We start from the raw sequence: 22,163 nt of genomic DNA on the forward strand, positions 1-22,163 counted from the left end.
AAAAAAAATAAATAAACGTGCGACCGGTCACCTCTGCTGCAGGAAGCTCCCCAAGCAAACAAACAGGGCACAGATCAGATGCACATCACAGACAAAGAAGGTGAGTATTTTTTTTAAAAAGCCCGCCCCAGCCTGGCTCCTAACTTATTAATACTCTTGGATAACCCCTTTAATATCCACGAGGAGGGGAGCCAGAAGGAGACTGAGAGTTTGTCATGTAAAGTACAAAGAATTCAAACATGATTTAAGAGATGTCAGGAGGAGATGTGGTAATGTGGCAGTTCCACTACATTACTATATTGACTTCTGTGACAACTTTGTAGCTATATTGGCTACTGTGGGGGCGCTTGTAATTATATTGGCTACTGTGTCTGCATTGTAACCATATTGGCTACTGTGGATGGAACCCCATTACCATATTAATACAGTGGGCCCCACTGACTTTATTGGTCGCTCTAGCGCACTATTACTATATTGGCTACTGTAGGGGACATTGTTATCATATTTTTTTTTAAAGTGCGGCCCTAGTCACTATATATTCTACTGTGGGGGCACCATTACTGTATTAAAGGAAACCTACCACCAGAATCAAGACTTGTAAACCAAGCACACTTACATGCTGGTGTGTGCCCCCACTGGCAGGATCTGCTCTTCTTATGTCCTTGTTTTTACAAAAAAAAAGGCTTTAAAAATTGTTTCAATGAACCTTAGGGGCCTCAATGTTTAATTAACATCTATGATGCCAGGAGCCCCTCAGGTTCCTTTGCATAAGTTTTAAAGGAAACCTACCATTTGATTTCATGCATTATGAAGCAAACATACCTTGAAAATGCTGTAGCTACACTGAGCTAAAAGAGGCGTGGTTTTCCTTATCCCATCTTGGAAAACGTATCCCATCCTGCTTATTTTCCCCCTAGCGGAGCATCCATGGCTATAAGACTCCACAAGCCTTAATTGTCAGTCTCCGCAAGGAGAGCTGTTACTTCTCGACCGTAGCTACCCTGATGCAGAATCATATCTTGTTTAATCCCTATGCCGAGTGGTTTTGCTGAAAAAACTATTATAAAATTCAGGACTTTGGGAAAGCTGGATCCACATTACACATATTACGAGGAGCTTTCTGAAGAGCTAAGACAGGACTATTCAACCTGGATCACTTATACACAGCAGATGGGGATGGCGCAGCAATTGATTATTCTGCCTGGCAGGGAGAACAGTGATTTCATCATCCTCTGATGCAGTGCATAACTAATGTGAGAGGAAAAGTGCCAAGCCCAGACACGGGAGCAAGAGAGCCTAATTATCATAACTTTATAATTGTTTTTCAGCAAAACCACTCATCTCAGGGATTAAACAAGATATGTTTCTGCATCAGTGTAGCTACAGCATTCTCAAGGTATGTTTGGTAAAATCAAATGGTAGGTTTTCATCAGAAACCATCAGATTACCTGATGGTAGATAATTATAATTTACCTCCCCGTCCTGTCCCCGTGTTGACCAAGAATAATTTCTTATAACTTTGCATGGTCGCATTTTTGTGAAATGTAAGTCTATGACATATGCAAATTAGCCTGTAGTGCTCTGCGAGATTTGGAAAGAGAGCTGGTGACAACACCGCCCTCAGAACGCTTTCCTGAGGCGTGAATAAATTATATGACGGGGGAGGCTGGTGGTGCATTACCAATATTTGTCAGTTTCCCAAATTTAAAGGAGTTTTCCCAGAAAGAAAAGTTAGTCCATATACACGGGATAGGGCATAGCTTGCTGATTGGTGGGGGTCTCAATGCTGAGACCCCTGCAGATCGCGAAAAAGAGGGGTCCGTCAGACCTGGTTGCTCCATCAGATTAATGGAGCAGACGGCTGCGCATGACTGTTCTGCTGCATTGGATAGAGCCTACCTTTTCTTTGTGGGAAAACCCCCTTGCAGGTGAGCACCTTTAAGTGAAAATAATGAATAAAATACTGCTGTGAACAAAAGCCACTTCTTTATTAAAATACTGCTACAAAGCCATAACTATAACTAACAACAGGGAACAATCTGCGTCACTCACTTTGGGCAGTGCCCACATCCAAGATGGCGACTCTGAGTTCTCTTCGAGTATTTCCGCTTCCGTCTCTTCTCACGCGGTCGCTTCCTGCCTCTTCCACTCTGTCCGGACCGGGACCGGACGGGCCGCAGACATGGCGCTCTATAACTTCAAGAAGATCACGGTGGTGCCGACCGCTAAGGTAAGTGATCGGCGGCCGAGGAGGCAGCGCCATGTACGGCCGGGAGGTGTATAGAGACCCGGGGCCTAACTATTGGAGAGAGTCCCGCAAGTGAGACACGTGGAGAAGAAGCCATGTGTACTCTGCTGTATACCATGTACAGGCACTGCTCTCTGGTGTCAGCCCTAGAGTTTCACTGCTGCCGCTGTCAGGCTCATCGCAACAGATCTCACGACCGGAGCCATAATTGTTGCGATCACATTATCTTTGTGGGATCGGGGGAACACGTCTGCTGGAATGCTTCATGAAACAGCGCCACATTTGACTGCAGGTGAAGTGTGGTGTTGTAGCGCAGACTAATCTATTTATCATCTGTAATACTTGACCCTAGTGGACACTAAACAAAACTTTTGACACATATCACCTTGACATTTAAAAAAAAAAAGACAGTTCTGTTTTATAACAAGTCATTCATTGTTGTGAACAGAGCCCATAATGCCAGATGATGTAGGATTAATGTTTCTGACAGCTGCAATATCTCTGATATTTTAGGGATGCAAGGTCTCCTGTTCTGTGGATGTTGTAGCCAGATATTTCTACATCCCTACAATTATGCCTTATTCTGTTACTAGGGGGAAAAAAATCTTGCCACTACCTTTTTACTTTAGGTTGTTCTGAATTTAATTGTTGTCCGCATCCAAAGAATAGATAACAATCTGTCCAGTGGGGTTCCAAATGCTTAGAACCCCTTAGATTATAATGGGGGTCCGGTTCTCACTACTGGTAACTGATGTAGAAGCCAGTCTACGCATGTCATGATTGTCCATTCAGCTATATGGGTGTATAAGCATTGGATTAGTGCTAAAGTTTCCAGAGAGAGCGCTGCGCTCAACAATTTATGACCCGCGATTTGACCTCTTGCCCACAAGTGAGTTTGCGTCCAGCTTGCATCAAACTTGGAGCGTGAGCTGGTTGGAACGTCCAAATTGAACCAAGCCCTTTAAGAGAAGAAAAAAATAGTCCTGTCACTTTTGACAACTTGTACATTGTGCACGTGACATTAGAGCAGATCACCGGCCTCAGAGGTTATTCAAGCGTTACCACTGAGGCCATTAATTGTCTCAGCAGGGAAGTGCTCTGTGTACGTAGCCTCCACTACAACGCGATTTCCGTTTTACTGATTCTATGACAGAATAAACTTAACGCTGTTAAAATCATGCACAATAACCTTATCAGTGTTTTCTTCTGTGCTGGGGAATTGGTTGACAAATTTTTCTACACCTGAAAATCAAGTAATAGCAGCAGTTTTCAGGTGTAGAAAGCACGAAATAATTGCAAATTCTTGCGCAAGGTAAGAAATTGTGATTAATCCTGTGATTCCGCCACCATGACACCAAGTGGGCACGAAGGGTGGAGTTCGTTGGCTCGTGGCGTTCCTGCCCCCGTGCCGGCACACTTCTTAAAGCATGTAAACATACACCACTGAATGTTCACAGGTTATTACGCAAAACTACCCCAGATTAGCCCCGGTGTGCCTGTCGGTGCAGCCGACCGATGGATGCATAGAGGTCTAAGCCCCTTGATGTATCCGCCATGACAGGAGAGGCGTGGTCTGTATCCCCCCTCAATTCCTCCTTTCAGATTTAGAATCTGTCCAGTGTGTGAGGTAAAATTTTAATGTCTGATCCATTAACCCCTCATTCCTTTGACTTTCAGGACTTCATAGACCTCACGTTGTCAAAAACCCAAAGAAAGACTCCAACAGTGATCCACAAGCATTATCAGATCCACCGGATCCGCCACTTTTATATGAGAAAAGTCAAGTTCACGCAGCAGAATTACCATGACCGCCTTTCCCAGATTCTCACAGATTTCCCTAAATTGGATGTAAGTAAATGTGTGGATTTGCCATATCTTGGGATGTGTCTCTGAAGTGGGCCTGTGCTATTGTGCTTCTTTATATGTTCTATGCCTGTTATGTTTGTTTTTCTCTATAGGACGTACATCCATTTTACGCCGATTTGATGAATGTCCTTTACGATAAGGACCACTACAAACTGGCACTGGGGCAAATAAACATCGCCAAGAACCTGATAGACAAGTGAGTCTTTCCTTCTGGTATACACACCTCGCTACAGTCTTCTATGAGGATCCTGTAACGTTCGTATCTTATTTTCTAGTGTGGCCAAGGATTATGTGAGGTTGATGAAGTATGGAGACTCCTTATACCGATGTAAGCAGCTGAAGAGGGCGGCACTGGGGCGCATGTGCACCATCATCAAGAGGCAGAAGCAAAGCTTGGAATACTTGGAGCAAGGTAAGTGCTCTGCTATTTCTAACCTTCCCATACTGGAACAACAGGACGCATGCTCAACATACTACTCCATCCATTACTGAGAACATGAACCCTAATCTCTGAATTGCTGGTGGTCTGTTCTTATAATTGGAGGGGGTCCCAGCTGTCAAACCCTCTCCAATCACCTTGTTATTTCCTATCCAGCTAATAGAGGATAATTTGCTGACTTTGTACAACCCTTTAATATTATATTTGCTGCTTCTTACTGTGAAATGGTTTGGATTTATGTTTTTACAGTACGCCAACATCTGTCCCGTCTGCCAACCATCGACCCCAACACACGTACCCTGCTTCTCTGCGGCTACCCAAATGTTGGCAAATCCAGCTTCATAAATAAGGTGGTTATAATCTCTATTATTTTTATCATGGTATTATTATAGAAATTCTGGTAAAGGGTAACTTTATGTGCACCTGTGGCTTGTGTTATCCCAATTTATCAAAAAAGTCATGCACACATTATAATTAATGGGGTCTCTGCTATTTGTCATAGTGGGGACATCGAACTGCTATGTGCAAAATACAGCTCACAATGGTAATATAGTTTCAAAAGAAGGGCGTCTTCAACTTGGGCTACATTCACACAGCTGTATGGGGGACGTATATACAGCCGACGTTAATACACCGTATATACGTCCCCTATAGACTGCAAAGGGTGCACAGCTCTGTACAGGAGCGGTATGGTGCAGTACACGTGCGTCACCGTACCGTTTCATGGCCGGGGAATAGATAGGACGTGTCCTATCTTTCCCCGTAATACAGCATTGTGCGGCATGTTTCTCTGTGGAGAGGGGCGCCTCCTCTCCCAGGCGCTGCGTGCCCGCCATCCTACGTTACGGTGGGCATTTTGTTGTGTGACTGTAGCCTTAATTATATCATACAAAATAGGTCATCAGTATGGATGCATCAGGTTCCTTTACTTGAGACCCCGCTCATTTTAGTCCAGTGCTAATACAGAGAGAGGACAGCTCTGTGGAAAACCCCTTGAAGTAGACCACTGCTTTATGTAGAATGATTCTCTGTGACAGATTTTCAGCTCCATCATATATTTTGGGGTCATAGGTAATTACTTTACTTTATTGTAGTTCTACTTAAAAAAAAAAAAACTTCAGTGAAATAATTTGTAGCATAATTTTCTTGCCGATCATAAGTGAATAATAATAGTAATAATAATAGTTATTTGTGATTCTTACATTTTTCAGGTGACCAGAGCCGATGTAGAGGTCCAGCCATATGCTTTCACTACAAAGTCATTATTTGTAGGGCACATGGATTACAAATACCTCCGCTGGCAGGTGAGTTATCTAGTTGCATGTGACTTGTGGCTTATAGTCTTGTCTGCCTTTCTACAACTCCACTGTAGTCTATGTATCTTCTTCTTCTTTCTATTATAATTCTCAAACTTATATTTACCTCAGTTACAATTGTTGGGTTACGCACAAATGTATGATTAGTAAACACCAGATGACTAAAAGATCAGACTACACGGTTTGTTGTCTGTTACCATGGAGATATATAATCTGCAGAGAAGCTGTTGATTTTTCTTTGGAACTCAGTTTACATGTGATTTTGTTACAGGTAGTGGACACCCCTGGGATTCTGGATCACCCCCTGGAGGAGAGAAACACCATAGAAATGCAGGCCATCACCGCCCTGGCTCACCTCCGGGCCGCCGTCCTGTACGTCATGGATGTATCAGAGCAGTGTGGACACACCTTAGAGCAGCAGCTGGAGCTCTTCAACAACATCCGTCCTCTGTTTTCTAATAAAGTGAGCCCTTCTGCATTATGCTGCAAATGGACTGAATGTGAACATCGCAACTTAAAACTAAATGATGTTATTCTTCCTTTGTAGCCTCTCATTATTGTCCTGAATAAGTGTGACGTGAAGCGCGTGTCTGAACTCAGTGAGGAACAACAGGTTAGTGTGTTTTATCACTCAGAGACCATCTCAGAGATTTGTCTATCTCTATATACCTGTGCATTGAGCTTGTGGAACAGTGTAACTCTACGGAAGCTCTAGTGAGGCTCTTAGATAACATCCTCCCATCGACAACCAGTAATCCCATGGTCTAGTGCAGTGGGGGCGAACCTATGGCACGGGTGCCCAAGTTGGCACTCAAAGACCTCTTTGTGGGCACCCAAGCCTGATGACCCTGCAGACAATTATTAGGAGTCTGTACAACAGGATAAGACATTCAGTACCGAAAATGACAGAATCCTGTTATTGGACTGAACAAGTACTGAGGTTTCCATACATTGTCCATCCCTAAACTGGACCTCCAGATAGTGGGGTCCGATTTACGTGATTGTAAGAGCATAAATGTCTTTCATGTTGCCTGGCCCCAAATTACGCACCGGTTTGTTGTACTTCTCTCCGGGGAGTTTGATATTTGTTCAGAGACCATGAGAATGTATGAAGGTTTTACAAGCTTGTTGCCCTTATTACTGTGTATCTCAGTGCTGCACTTTATGGAAGTAAAGGGTAACACAAAGGTGTTTTATACAGAAAATCTTCAAGGACCTTGAGAATGAGGGTTTAGCAGTGATTGAGACCAGCACCCTCACAGAGGAAGGCGTCATCCAAGTGAAGACTGAGGTAAGTTGACCTCTCATTGGTGATAACCGCTGTAGTCTCTGGACCATGGAGCTTACAACTTATCTTTTCCTTTTCTGATTTTGCAGGCATGTGACAGATTGCTGGCCCATAGAGTGGAAACCAAGATGAAGGGGAACAAAGTAAATGATGTTCTCAACAGGCTGCACCTAGCGGTTCCAGCAAAGAGAGATGAGAAGGTACCATAGTAAATTTCATCTCCTACACATTAGAGCAAAATGGGTCAGATCCTACAATGTCGTTTTTACCGTCTAACTTGATGTATATGGGAATATGCTAAAAACTTCAGCCAAAAGATGAATCTGTCATGTTGAATTTCAATGCACTTGCATGCTCGGTTGTATGTGGATTGGGAGTCATGAGGAAAAGCTGTGGGCTCAATGATCATTCATCTGAAGGTGTGTGGACACAATAATTTGTAAAAGAAAGGTAGAGATGGATGATCATAATCTGAGATGGAGTGGCACAATAGAATTGTTCTCTTTATTGGTCATGTAGTAAAAAGGTAAACGTAAAGTAGCATTAGCTAAATATTGTATCACTGACCAATTATTTCAGGAGAGGCCACCTTGCATTCCGGAGGGCGCTTTAACACGAAAGAAACGCATGGAAACCAATGCTCCAAAGAGGAAAACCGTAAGCGTTTTTTTGGTCTTTTGAAGTAGTTGCAAATCCCCATTATTTCCCGAAAATATACAGTAAATATTCAAGGGAGGCAGAACCACATTCAGTGCAACTACAATCAGCGGATCCATGTAGAATCTATGGATGATGTGGATTTTACAATCTGCACAACATTTGAAGTATTTTGGTTATAAAACACCCTCTATCTATTCACTACATTGCTGAGCTCCACCAGAATCTGTCATGATTACTCGGTACCCAAACCCCCCGCCCCCCCCCTCCCCCAAAACAGTGTAAATATGACTTGAGGGTTTCTTAAATATTCTTGATTTGTGCCTTCTAGGAAAGAGATATTGAAATGGAGCTGGGTGATGACTATATCCTGGACCTGCAGAGTAAGTACCTAGTGACCCACAGAAATCTGTAGATATTGATATTCTGTTCTTTCTGTTTTACAAGGGTTTGACTCCTTACTCTGATTTTGTTTTTTTAGAATACTGGGATCTAATGAACCCGACGGAGAAATATGACAAGATACCTGAAGTCTGGCAGGGACATAACATTGCCGATTACATCGATCCTGAAATAATGAAGGTAAGTGTAGAACAGATCTGTCACGGGCAAGGCACAGTTCACACTCACATCAGAGGTTTCTGTTACAATCTAAAAACGGATCACTTATTGAGTTTTCTGGACCTTCCATTACACATCATTTATAGCAGAATGTGTAAACGAACTTTGTGAACTCAGATGTGAACTTGGCCTAAGGGTACGTTCACAAGATGCACATTCGCCCGGGCAAACGTACAGCCGTGTGCTGGAGAGGAGGAGGGATGAGCACTGCTCACCCCTCCCCTCTCCGTAAAGAAGCGCCGTCACATGGCGAAATATAGGACATGTCATATATTTCGTCGCGCACGGTCACTGTACGGTGAGACAACGCATGCTTGCCACGTGTCGAACAGGCGCCATAGATGTCAGTGGGGACCAATATGGGTTTCTTTGAATCTTGTTCTGTGAATGAAGTGCCGATGTGCGTACATAACAGGAACTCCGTTCTCGAACTCTGGGATCGATTTGATCACCATGACTCCCTTGGTATTTTTAACAGTACAGCAAATTTCGGTGGTTTCTGGTCATTGTAGAGGTTTTGTTCATTCTAAGGGGTTTTCACAGGCTGCAATGTAAAAAAGTTAAATATGGGCTTATAGGACCACATAGTGGATGAGTAAATGGTTTGGTAGGTTTATGTAGCTGGGTTGTAAAGTCTGATCATTGTCTTGTGTCAAATGTTATCAGAAATTAGAAGACTTGGAAAAAGAGGAAGAACTGAAGGAAGAAGCCGGGGAATATGACAGTGACAGTGAAAGCGAGGATGAAGAGATGGCAGAAATCCGCCAGCTAGCTCAGCAGATCCGGGAGAAGAAAAAACTAAAGGTTCTCGAATCGAAAGAAAAAGATATTCATGGCCCACGACTCCCAAGGACTGCTAAAAAGGTGAGTGCCCTCCGAATAGAAGTGGACATTACTAAGACGGGCAGGATTTTGGCCTCTGAATGTAAAATAGAAATGTCCCACTTACTGACAAAGCGAGGATCTGGTAATAAAGCTCTGTTCACACTGCTGTCAAGGTCTCTGTTTGCAACATTCCTGTCTCTGGTGGATGACATTGAGGGATACAGAAACCTTTTACTAATATGAAGGTCAGCTGATACCTTTATACTTGCCCTTAGAGGGGATTCCATGGTTAAAGAAGGTTTTTGTTCAGGTTCTGGAATCGCGCATTTGACTGCAGTTTATGGGAATCGCACTAATAGTCTATTTTAATACAGGTGCAACGCAAGACCTTAGAGAAGGAGATGAGTGATCTGGGGCTTGATATGGATGAGAAGACAGAGGTAAGAACCTTACATAATCTGGGAACATGACATCGCTGGTTTGTAAAGCAGGAGTTCTGTGACCCCTCCAGACAAGAGTTTGGGCCGGGTTAGGGGCCCCTGCAGTTCTGATAGTGATCACCTATCCTACGGACTTGTGAGCAAATTTTTAAAACCTGCAATAGACGTTTCATCTATCAGAGCACAATGATATAGGGAAACACCAGATATATGTAAGGTCATGAATATTTGGTTATGGTCCAGTAGTCACTTGAAGTTGAAATTCGTGATCTTTGCTCCGATGTTCTGTGCACAGTGCAGGCCTTGGGTAAATAAGAAAACATAAGAAAAGCTTTTAATAAATTCTATTTCCGCCATGTTTGTTACTTGTCACTTTTAGACCCACTACGCCGCACAAGCAAGATCCAGGAGTCTACAGAGGAAGCGCAAACGTGATGAGTCTGAACCCCCAACATCCGTCACTCGCAGCCGAAGCAACTCCAAGCCTCCACGAGACAAGTCTGGAGTCCGGGATGAAGTGGTGGGTGCTATTAGTTACTGGATGAGGGCTTATTTTTTTTGGATAACAAATTGTACTTTATTATCATTCCTGCCATTTTTCGCACCGTACAACCCATTGAACCAACTGCTATGTTACATAGGGCTGAGCCCACCCATTCCTTTGTTTTTATCATCCAGCTGCTCCTTCTGTGCCAAAAGTTACTTTTAGTAATGATGCTGGGTTCCCTATAATTGCTTGGGAGCTGGAGCCCTGACTCTCTACATATTTATAAAGTTAACTTTTTGGCACGAGAAGAGCAAATTGATTATAAAAATAGATAATTAAGGCGAGTGGGTATAGCCCTACGTTGCATAGCAGGTAGTTCTGGGAGGTAAATTGTAGTGATGGATTCCTTTTAAGCTTTTCAGCTGGGGGATGATGGTTGGGCTCCATGGCACCTTAAAGGGGTTGTACCAAGTTTGCATGTTATCTTCTATCCACAGTGCAACATTATGGGAGTGTTAGCAGAGCGCTGTGCTCAGCAATTTTCTGACAAGCCCATACTATAAAATAGAGGGGCAGGATACATGTTCATCCTGGTGGTCCAGCCATTAGAGAAAACGGGACCCCCGTTCTCTGCATTGCTGGGGGTCCCATTCTCATGATCGGTTGAGCCCCAGTGATTTGACCCTAACTGAGAAGCTCCTGCAGATAGGACATGTAAATTTGGTACAAGCCCTTTTAACAGTACTATGTATTCTGCTACCATGGTATTGGGGCACCTTGCCTGTTAGTGTAATATCGTATAAGATTTCTTATGTTGCTGCAGCCTAATTCTTGATATGAATTTGTAAGATCACATGAATCATTCTCTGTAATTGCTTTTATTCCCTTAGATGGCCAAGAAAGCAAAGAAGATCATGAAGAAGTCTCAGAGGAAAATGAACAGAATGGGCAAGAAAGGAGAATCCGACAGACACGTGTTTGATCTGAAGCCAAAACATTTACTGGCCGGCAAGAGGAAATCTGGCACCACAGACCGCAGATAAGGTTGTCCTCCATCCCGGCCTGCGGAGGAGCCGTCACCATCTCATTACATATTGTATGTGACATTCAGACTGACACAGAACTTCTCCTCTGCTCAGTGTTTGTGCCTCTTCTTCTGTTATAATAGAAACATCTAAAGGTTTGCTGCTTTCTGATGTCTAAATGAAAAATGCAGCATCTGATATTTAACAAAAATGGACTCTGGAAAAAGAAAACCTGACCCGTAATGTTATCATAAGCCGTGTATCCTCGCCATGTTTTCTCAGACGGATGAATAAAACTGCTCACTAAGATGGTGTCTGTACTACTTATATATAATGTCTACAGCACAGATGGTATATACCAGTTATGGAGAACCTTTTGGAGGTCAAGTACACAAACTGCAAGCCAAAACTCGCTGGTCTATTCCAAAGTGCTAACATGGTAATTCAAGATTACCCACAATACCACTATACAAGGGCCAAATACTGCTACATGCTGATCACCACAATTACAACATAAATACAGGCAGTCCCCTACTTAAGAACACCCGACTTACAGACGACCCCTAGTTACAAATGGACCTCTGGATGTTGGTAATTCACTGTACTTTAGCCTTGGGTTACAATAATCAGCTGTAACAGTTATCACTGGTGTCTACAATAATCTTTATTGTTAATCCTGGTTCTTATGACCATCCAAAAGTTTTAAAATCCAATTGTCAAAGAGACCAAAAATTTTTTGACTGGGGTTACAATTATAAAATATACAGTTCAGACTTGCATACAAATTCAACTTCAGAACAAACCTACAGAACTTTGTAACCCGGGGGCTCTCTGTAGCAGCATACTGATACAAAGACCAATAATGCCAATTAGAACACCATACTAGTAGCAAAGATAGTGATGGATATTACCACCATACGGTAATGGATATTACTGTCATAAGGTGACGAACTTCACCATGTAAAGGAGACTAAAAATGCTGCGAGTTTTTGTGTCTTTTTCCTCCACAGCAGCCATACTGGAGGGTTTCACCTGCCATGCAGGGACGGGAAACCAATACCCAAAGAAACCTTTATAATGTCTCTCCTCCCGGGTTACTTCAGTTTTAGTTTCTTGTCCCTGCAGGATGCTGCAAGCCACAGCGGGGGGTGCCTCTGGTATGGCCCACCATTCGATATCCCACCACACCGCCTCCTGCACGAGTCGCCCCATGGGAGAGGGTGAAGTGAGGAGCTGGGGTTTTGGGCAGCTGATGCGTTCCCTGGCTCTAGGCATAAGCCCTCAGAGGAGAGGCGGCCCCGGACTTTCCACTTGCTGCGCACGTGGGTTTTGGGCAGGGGTGCAGGATCTGGCATATAACCCGTATAATGGGTGCTCTAGGAGCAGCAATCTGTTGCCATGACAGCCCCGGGTCTTCAGCAGTCCTGAGGTTGCATGGATGAGCCAGTGGTGTTTCATTCACAACGGGCAGTACAAGGGTGAAGATAGTTCAAAGTGTGAAGAAGCAAAGAATATAGAATGTGATAGCAGCACCGTGAGGGGGGGGGGAGGTCATGGTGACAGGAACCAAATGTGGCAAGAAAGGTTAGTATATGGTGCCTAGGTCACATCTGGAAAATAAAACCAAACTAGCAGGACACTGAGGGGGATTGGGGAATCCTGTTTTGCAGGTAGTCTATGGGTGTTGTGTGGTGGGGCGCACCGAGCAGCAAATTGAAATATTTAACTCTTTAGCTGCTGCCTGTGAAAGACAGGAAGTCAGGTACTTATGTAGCTGCAGTCTATCCCTGTACCGAGGGACTGTATTACCTTCTGCCACTCATTCTAACAGCATTCATGCCTGGAGAATCCATGGAGCTTCCAGCATGCGGCAGCATCTTGTGCCTGGCCGACGCTCCAATGATAAACTGCAGCGAGCTCGGCACATAGTATATACCAGTGGTGGTGAACCTATGCTCTACCATTGCAGCAGACAGCTATGCTATTCCAATCTAAAGTAAGTAATTTTGAGTACCTAAGCAGTAAAAAAAAAGCCTACTTTGTGTATAAAGGATAAGTTATACCCCTAGACATTATACAAGCTGCTAAGGGTGATATTTTGATTCCGTCTTGTTTTCTTATACTTGGGAGGAAAAAGAAGAGCCAAGTGAAGAAACTATTCCCTTTATTAAAATTACAGGTTTATGTAAAGGTTTATCATAAAGTTAGTGACTATTTAAGCACGGTTTAGGTCAGTCAAACTAAATTGATAAAGATTTCAATTTCAGACACATCTATCTTGGGCTATTTATGTGTGGATAAGTTGAAGTGGTAGACTCCCCTATAGGGCAGATGTATCAGAGATTGTACCCAAGCTGTAGCACAATTCTACACCAGGCATGCCCTGGCATAGAACTGTCCTGCTTCACTCTGAATGTCAGGAGGGGGGTAACTATGGATACAATGTAGCAGCATGTGATAAATTACCCTCTGTCTTATACCTGCAGCTTGTATTCACAACTATATATTTACTACCTGCATCTCTGCTTCTGTAGCTCACAGAACCACAGTCTTGCCATTTTAAAGATGAGATACTCAAGTTATGGGCAGCTAAAGTGACAACCCCTCTGCAACCTCTAAACTTGATTCATACTGGGAGGAAAAAAAAAGTCTCTTTTCAGCTCCTTTTCATACAACTTGAGAGCAATGTTTTTATGTAGCACAACAGCCTTGTAGCGCTGGGGTTCAAGTCCCACCCAGGTCAACATCTGCAAAGAGTTTGTATGTTCTCTCCGTGTTTGCATGGGATTCCTTGGGTTCCTCCAGTTTCCGCCCACACTCCAAAACATACTGGTAGGATGATTAGATTATGAGCCCTATTAGGGACAGGGACTGATTTGACATAAACTATGTGTGCTATGTACACAAAGGATTATTTTAGGTAGGAGAGATTTTACATAGGGTATGAAAAACAAGGGTGTTGAAAGACAATGCCCCTTTGGGGTTATCAAGGGAAATTCACAAAGAATCTAAAGTTCATAAATTACCTTGAGTATGTATCAAGTTTTTAATAGTTATTATGAAACTGTTCTGTAAAATACACAAAGGGTAAGTCAATCATTGCTAGAGTTTAATTCCAGAAAATTAGCACAGCTGGATTATTCTAGATAGACGTCTTCTATCTAGACAGTACTTTAAGGGTTAATTATCTATCTGTACTTGTAGTACAGTACAGCAGTGTTGCACCCATCACATGAATGGCACACAGTATAGTCAAGTCTCATTTCTGAAGTTTACATTCGGTGGATTTTATCGTGATCCTCAAATGATTTTAGATTCTCCAAGTTGTCCCACCATTTGTATAGGAAAGTATCCGCGATGAGCTGGAACCATGGGGTGATCTTCACCTCTCCCCGCTTGGCTCTCTCCAATAATTGTTTCAGCTCTTCTTTTGTCACGTAACAATGACTTTTGATCTCGTTGGGATCGGGATCCACTGTGACCTCCTTCTGTACAAACAGGATGTAATCTATTTCATGTTCTCCCCAGATGCCGTCCGACTGAGCCTTGTAGTGAATCCTGGTCAGATATCGAAATTCATCAGGTGTGACCTGGAAGGAAATATGATACGTCAACCATCAATTGTTCAACAAATACAGTAAATTCTATTTAGGCTACATTCACATGACTGTTAACCTCTTAACGACTTGGCCTTTTTTAGTTTTTTCACTTCCATTTTTCAATCCACACCTTCAAAAATCTATAACTTTTTTATTTTTCCACATAAAGAGCTCTGTTTCTGCGTAACAAATTGCACTTCGTAGTGACGGTATTTAATATTCCATGGCGCGTACTGGGAAGCGGGAAAAAAATTCCAAATGCAGTGAAAATGGTGAAAAAACACATTTGCTACGTTTTCTTGTGGGCTTGGATTTTACAGCTTTCACTCTGCGTCCCAAATGACATGTCTACTTTATTCTTTGGGTTGCTACGATTACGTGGATACCAAATTTGTATAGGTTTTATAATGTTTTCATACATTTAAAAAAATGTAAAACCTCCTGTACAAAATTTTTTTTTTTGATTTTGCCATCTTCTGGCAGCAATAACTTTTTCATACTTTGGTGTACGGAGCTGTGGGTGGTGTCATTTTTTGCGACTTTTGATGGCGTTTTCATTGCTATCATTTTTAGGACTGTGCGACCTTTTGATCACTTTTTATGATTTTTTTATATTTTCCAAAATGGCAAAAAAATGTCATTTTTGACTTTGAACGCTATTTTCCGTTACGGGGTGAAACGCAGCGAAAAACCGTTATTATATTTTGATAGATCGGACATTTTCAAACGCGGCGATACCTAATGTGTTTATGATTTTTACTGTTTATTAATATTAATATCAGTTCTAGGGAAAGGGGGGTGATTTGAATTTTTAGGTTTTTTATTATAATTTTTTATAACTTTTTTTTACTTTTACTTTTTTTCAGACTCCCTAGGGTACTTTAACCCTAGGTTGTCTGATCGATCCTACCATATACTGCCATACTGCAATATGGCAGTATATGGGGATTTTACTCCTCATTCATTACAATGTGCTGATAGCACATTGTAATGAATGGGTTAAAACAAGACAGCTTCGGGCCTTCGTGAGACCCGAAGCTGTCATGGCAACAGATCACCGCTCCCCGTGACGTCATCGGGGAGCGAAGATCCGCGGCAAGATGGCGGCGGCATCTTTTTGAAGCCTCCGGCAGCATTGCCGTGAAAGCACCGATCGCGGGTGTTACCGGTAAGCCTTTGCTGCAATATGCAGCAAAGACTTACCGGCTATGGAGAGGGCTCGGCCAGCAAGCCCTCTCCATGCACCGGGACCCAGCACGCGCCGTACTAGTACGGCGCGCGTCGGGAAGGGTTAAGGGACATATATACGGCCGCTGTATATATGCCCCCTCCATAGGCCGGCAACCGGCACAAAGAGCGGTGCGGCTCCGTACCCGGGGAACAGATAGGACATGTCCTATCTTTCCTGTATTACGGCATCATGCGCCATGTATCTCTATGGAGAGGAGCGCTGCCTTGATATATTCATACATTTGTAGTAGGAATGAAAGAGTCACAGGATCAATCTTTACTTCCAGAAAGTGCACAGAAAACAAGACTGAAGACTTGACTGAGTCTCAAAAAGCAGAAGTGTCCTGCGCTCATTATACCTGTTCCATTGGAATTCCTAATTCGGCCTTTATCCGTCTCTGGGCGGCTCGTCGCACCCCAATGGCATCTTCTTCCTCAATTTCTGAGGGGGTGTTTAGTGGATGACTGCAGCACGTGTTGGTATAACAACCTAGGTGACAAAAAGGAATTACTTCAGCTTAAAGGAACACTCCAGTCATAGCAGATTCACTGAATTATTCCTTGTGCAGGGCCTGAAGGGAGGAGCAGGACTCTAGATCCTGGGAACACAATGAAAACGAGTCCTGCTCCTCCCTTCAGGCCCTGCATTATTCAATTAAACTGCTTTGACTAGAGTGTTCCTTTAATACCACAAAACTGTATATTGTGTTGTAACTTTTAATCTGTGTGGCCCTTTATCTCATGCAAACAAGGTCCAAACCATCTGGCCACATGACTAGATACCATAACTACCTATCATTTACAAGGGTAGAAACATTTTCTCATTTCAACAGTTCCAAATCTTAACACAGAGATGTGCTGGTCACCATCTCAGATAGGTAGGCATGAGGAAAGCCTCTATAAACAAGACCCTACAGGACTTAAGGTCCCTAAAGCTGTGGCACGGTATATTTATGATGCAGCTTAAGGAGGATGCCGAGTGATTAGGCAACTGAATTTTGGGTCTCCCGCTAGGCTTCAAGGGGTGAATTTGCAGGTCAAAAAAAAAAAAAAAAAACTGGCATGGAGGGGGGAGATTCATTAAGCCTTCTCTGCCAGAAAATTGAGGAGAAGAACATGAATCTCCTATAGATTAGCTGGAATTGTGGTTGTCCATTCTCTTTTGCAATCCATATTTCAGGGGCTCTAAGCCACGTCGCTCTCACCAAATCAAGCTACTTTATGTGGTTGCTGTGTCCCTCTACATCCACTGTACAATGTATAGAGATGTTCTTGTTAAAGAGGGGACAGACCAAAGCCTGCAATCTCCTCAGCCAGTTGATTGGAGCATTACCATCCCCCCACTGATCTGATACTTAACCTATACCCTTTGAATCAGTAATAAACAAAAAAAAAAAAAAAGTAGAAAAAAACCAGTTACAAACCTGGGAAGGTGATTTTAGCGTCCGATCTCTGCTGTAATAAGAGTTTATTTTCGGTGTTGAATAGAAAGACGCTGAACGCTCTGTGCAGGAGACCTGTGGGACAAAGAATGAATTAACAATATATCCATTTTTTGTTGCAAATTTCTGGTTAACATTTATTACTATGCTATTATTTCCTAGTGATAAACATTGCTACACCAGAAATCTGACATTGACACCATTTCCTCATTTGTAGGTGGTATAAGAATATGCTAAAGTTTGGTTGTGGATGAGAAATTGGGGGGGATTTTTAGACTAAGTTTACACAGTCTGATGGGCTAAGTAAAGCCTGGCTAGGATGTAGGTTGACCCAGTAGTTATCTTACTGGGGGGCATTTATCATGTCCTGTTCGCCAGGTTTCTGGTGTACAGGGCATTAGAAAGTCCAAATTCCTGGCACATAGCAAGGAAATGACAACTTTCCCCCCACCCCTTACGCCACTTAGTAGGCATAGCGGGTCATGGGCCGAAATCTACACCAAGCAAGAATCTTCAACACGTCTTCCTCTGGCGCGGGGGTTTTGCTCCGGTTTAAATAAACTCAACGCTCTGTGTCTACCATTGGAGCTCCGCTACTCTGCCGAATTACCAGAAGAAGTTATTGTGGCCCTGGCCTCACCTTTGTCAATGTTTTCGTTGAGGTGACAGTTCTTCTTGGTGTCTGCACCGATCTTTTTGTCGTTCTCATCTATCAGAATACACATTTCTGAGAGCAACTGAACCTGCTTCTCGTCCAGGGAGTCAATGTCCACCTCGGGCATGGCTGCTCTGTATCTACTGATGCTGAAACAACAGGGTTATGTTTAGAATTGGACAGGACAATGGCATCACAAGACACCTAGAAAGTCTACTAAAGTCATTAGATGGACCTTACTACAATCCACAACAACGACACAACTGCTCCAAGGAATAAAGATTTCTTACAAGCGCCTCGGGTTAACACGATACAGTGGGACTACAACACCTCAAACGTGCAGCCGACCTCCCGTTGGCTGGATCCTTAGTAAAGTGGCGCAAGTATACAGCAAGCAGACGCGCTACTGCTGCAACACTCAGCAGGTCCAGGAGCAGTTCCCCTTATAATACAGCACTGTAGAAGACTAAGAAATAAGCCAGAGCTTACTTTCACCTACAATCTACACAACGGAGCAAACAGTCGGCTTCCTGCTCCACCATTACTGCAGCACCATGGCGCTTTTTGATTTGTAAAGTGCTGAGGAATATGCTGGCGCTATACACCATTATTATATTACGTAATGCGCAGAATGACTTGGAGTTATTCCTCTATAACGAGTGGGGTGGCCTGTTGTAGGGAGCATTGGTGGGATGTCGCTATTGCTTTGCAGTGAGCCAGGCAGCATAATGCTACCCTTAAATGAGTGGGACAACAGCCTTCCTCTAGTCCACCCGTAAATGGTGCCAAGGAGCTATTCCAATGTATACGTTGTGGCAGTATGGCGCTATTCACTAACTAGTGAAGCATTGTGGCAATATTCAGCAAACAGCATGGTGGCATGACTATATCCTGTATTAGTGGGGCGCTGCGGCGCCAGTCTGCAACTAGTGGGGCGCTATTCTGTAATGAGTGGGGCACTGTGACACTATTCTGTAATTAGTGGGTGCCGTGGCCTAGTTGCAGCAGTGTCACCAGCTCTGGGATAGTAATACAGAACATACACTACTTTCTTTGCTAAATGCATAAGGTAAGGTTGTTGCCATTTAAACTATGGTGGATTTTTTAGATTACTGTGGGAATCTCGGCAAAGCATGAAAGCCGGCAGTGTGAACACTCCCCTAGCCCCGCACTCACCTCCCGCACACCGCACTCCTCTGCAGCACCACTGCCCGTACACTTGTGCTGCCGCTGCCAAGACCCAGGAAGACACGGGCACCGCCCACTATTCCCGCCCACAACATCTTGCAGCCAATCAGCAGTCCGGAGCACTGCGTCCCACCATCTGCCGATGTCCTGCAGAGTGCACTGCGCCTCCCGCCCGCGCTGCTCCCTCCGGTGCTCCCGGTCTCTGTGCGCCGCGCGGAGCCTCCGTATCTGACCTCTGCAGAAGCCGCAAGGCACTAAAGCGGCGGGAAGCGGCTTTACTACAGCGTGTGCGGCTACAGAGTCAGGAACAGGCAGCCCCGCCCACTGCTCCCGTCACTGCGTCACGCGCGCCACAGCGGGACCCGCCCCCTCCTACTGGCAGGACTGTGGGCGGAGGCAGATGTCAGTCACGTGACGTGCAAGGCTCAGGGAGAATTCACACAGTGTCCCATGGCTCTTAAAATAATTGTCATTGCTTACCTGAAAATAATGCAGGGGGTGATATTAAACATTGTAATGTCATTTATTACATAAAAATACTATTTCTTTCTCACTTATTCTCACGGTGTCTAAACTGTAGAGGTCACAGAGGTCAGCTCAGCGCATATGCCAGGGAATACACGTGGCCATACTACACTATCATCTCCTATGAAGACTCCCAATTTAAAGGGAACCTACCACCACAAATCTACCTATAATGGTAGATCGGTTGGTAGGTGCATCTATAGGACATGCACAGAACAGCTCCAAAGCCGGTGCTGCGCAGCTGCGAATCTGCTGTTCTGCGCATCCGCAGACGACAGGCTTCGCGGACAAGGGCACAAAGCTCCTCATAGATGCGCACCGAAGATTTCTGGTAGGAGGATCAAAGAGCCTACTGGGGTGTGGAGTAGCCGCACCGTGTAGCATCAGCTCCAGCTGCTCCACGCCCTAGTAGCCTCTTTAGAAAATCTGCATTTTAGGGAATTAGAAGTTTTTAAAAGATTGCAGGGATAAGAGGATTAGCCCTTAAATGGGCTATCCTCACGTCCTATAGATGCACCTACCACCTGATCTACCTTTATAGATAGATCTGTGGTGGTAGGTTTCCTTTAGAGGAAATCTAACATAAAAATCCATCATAATAAACAAGTGACACTTACTCACAGATCCAGGCACCGTGACTGTGGTCATCTTTTTATCCATCGCCTCCTTCCTTCTAAAATCAACAGCCTGTGCAGCTACGGGGCTCTGGTAACGCCCACATAGCCTTTTGGCTAATTAGCATCGTTTTTAAAGTTGATTTTAGAAGGAAGGAGGCCATGGATAACAAATGTAAGAAGATTACCTGGATCTGTGAGTAAGTGGCCCTCTTTATCATGTTTGATTTTAGGAGAGACCCCTATGAAGTCTCTGAAAGCAGGACTGTCTGTGCACTACAGTGAAAGTGGAATAGGGAATTCTGGAGAGAGGAGAACTTGACTTCAGCACTATACACTCCGCCTCTTTGACTTTACACAACCAATTCAAGGGCTCATTCAGATGGGTGTGCTCACAAAAAAATCAGATGTGTGATATCTGTGTGCGGTCAGTATTGTTTCTGTTTTTTTTCCATGTTTTTTTCTAATTCATTCCCCTCCAAGCCTAGTTGGTTGTGTATCGACTTATGGGAAAGATGGACTGCATACAGATGATCCATCAACTTCTATGGAGGCCTGTGGTTTGAATGTGAGAATAAAATAGTGCATGCTTCTAATTTTTTCTCTCAATCTGCACATCTGTTAAAAACAACCGACATGTGAACAGACCCATAGAAGTCAACGGGTCCTTGAATTCAATTTGTATGGCAGTATATATTAGAATCAATCAGACAAACTATAGTTAAAGTACTCTAGGGAGCCTGAAATATAGTAACAAAAAAATGTTTAAAAAGTAAAAAAAAATTATAGTAAAAAAACCTAAAAATTAAAATCACCCCTCTTCCTTAGAACTGATATAAATATAAATAAACAGTAAAAAAAAACATTAACACATTAAAGGAAACCTTCCATTTGATTTGATGCATTATGAAGCAAACATACCTTGAGAATGCTGTAGCTACACTGATACGGGATCATATCTTGGTTAATCCATAAGCTGAGTGGTTTTGCTGAAAAAACAATTATACCATTCAGGACCTTGGGAAAGCTGGGACAGACTGGCTTACACATTACACATTGCAAATTACTGCTATGTAAGGAATGACTAAGCATGACTAGTCAAGCACTAATCAACCCCAGCTGCTGAGACTCATATACAGCATCTGGGGGATGGTGCAGCAATTGATTATTCTGTCTGGCAGGAAGAGAAGTACAGAAGATGATGATGCAATCAGAAAGAAACACCCCTGCCAGAGCAGATATAGAAGGAAAGAGCTTCATTATCATAATGTTATATCTGTTTTATCAGCAAAACCACTCAGCACAGGGATTAACCAAGATATGATCCTGCATCAGTGTAGCTACAGCATTCTCAAGGTAGGTTTGCTTCATAATGCATCAATTCAAATGATAGGTTTCCTTTAAGTATTGCCGCGTCCAAAAATGCCTGATCTTTTAAAATATAATAAAGTTTTTTCACTGCGTTTAATCCTGTAACGGAAAATAGCGCCCAAATTCTAAAGTGGCACTTTTTTGCCATTTTGAAAAATATAAAAAATTCTATAAAAAGTGATCAAAAGGCCGTACAGTTCTAAAAATAGAAGCATTAAAAACATCATCAAAAGTCGTAAAAATTTACACCACCCACAGCTCTGTACACCAAAGTATGAAAAAGTTATTAGCACCAGAAGATGGCAAAAAAAAGAGAAATTGTACAGA

General features: G+C 43.3%; 2 protein-coding genes across 3 annotated transcripts; one reads left to right on the forward strand and one right to left on the reverse strand.

Annotated features, from left to right (window-relative positions):
- Window positions 1-2,084: 2,084 nt before the first annotated feature.
- Window positions 2,085-11,521, forward strand: GTPBP4 (GTP binding protein 4). The gene is made up of 17 exons (XM_072153993.1): window positions 2,085-2,230; window positions 3,926-4,096; window positions 4,207-4,310; window positions 4,390-4,526; window positions 4,803-4,903; window positions 5,765-5,857; window positions 6,141-6,332; window positions 6,417-6,482; window positions 7,071-7,160; window positions 7,247-7,357; window positions 7,737-7,814; window positions 8,146-8,197; window positions 8,296-8,396; window positions 9,102-9,299; window positions 9,635-9,700; window positions 10,080-10,220; window positions 11,078-11,521. The coding sequence occupies exons 1-17, from the start codon at window positions 2,183-2,185 to the stop codon at window positions 11,228-11,230; spliced, it is 1,902 nt and encodes a 633-aa protein (XP_072010094.1). The 5' UTR covers window positions 2,085-2,182; the 3' UTR covers window positions 11,231-11,521.
- Window positions 11,522-13,359: 1,838 nt separating this feature from the next.
- On the reverse strand, window positions 13,360-19,665 carry IDI1 (isopentenyl-diphosphate delta isomerase 1). Of its 2 annotated transcripts, XM_072153995.1 has the most exons (6): window positions 19,315-19,665; window positions 18,429-18,604; window positions 18,124-18,287; window positions 17,466-17,558; window positions 16,401-16,531; window positions 13,360-14,802 (listed from the first exon to the last, which is right to left on the reverse strand). In XM_072153995.1, exons 3-6 carry the CDS (start codon window positions 18,263-18,265, stop codon window positions 14,485-14,487), a joined length of 684 nt encoding a protein of 227 aa, XP_072010096.1. In that variant the 5' UTR covers window positions 18,266-18,287; window positions 18,429-18,604; window positions 19,315-19,665; the 3' UTR covers window positions 13,360-14,484. The 2 variants fall into 2 exon arrangements, with proteins under 2 accessions (XP_072010096.1, XP_072010095.1); XM_072153994.1 differs by lacking the exon at window positions 18,429-18,604.
- Between the last annotated feature and the right edge of the window lie 2,498 nt (window positions 19,666-22,163).

Source organism: Engystomops pustulosus, chromosome 5 (assembly GCF_040894005.1).
Source record: "Engystomops pustulosus chromosome 5, aEngPut4.maternal, whole genome shotgun sequence".
NCBI lineage: Eukaryota > Metazoa > Chordata > Amphibia > Anura > Leptodactylidae > Engystomops > Engystomops pustulosus.

Coding starts and splice junctions, on each gene's coding strand:
- GTPBP4 (XM_072153993.1), top strand. CDS start 2,183: ATGGCGCTCTATAACTTCAAGAAGATCACGGTGGTGCCGACCGCTAAG. Junction 4,311..4,389: donor GCCAAGAACCTGATAGACAA/GTGAGTCTTTCC, acceptor CTTATTTTCTAG/TGTGGCCAAGGATTATGTGA. Junction 7,161..7,246: donor TCATCCAAGTGAAGACTGAG/GTAAGTTGACCT, acceptor CTGATTTTGCAG/GCATGTGACAGATTGCTGGC.
- IDI1 (XM_072153994.1), bottom strand. CDS start 19,421: ATGTTGTGGGCGGGAATAGTGGGCGGTGCCCGTGTCTTCCTGGGTCTT. Junction 17,559..18,123: donor CAACGAAAACATTGACAAAG/GTGAGGCCAGGG, acceptor TTTGTCCCACAG/GTCTCCTGCACAGAGCGTTC. Junction 14,803..16,400: donor TAGGAATTCCAATGGAACAG/GTATAATGAGCG, acceptor ATTTCCTTCCAG/GTCACACCTGATGAATTTCG.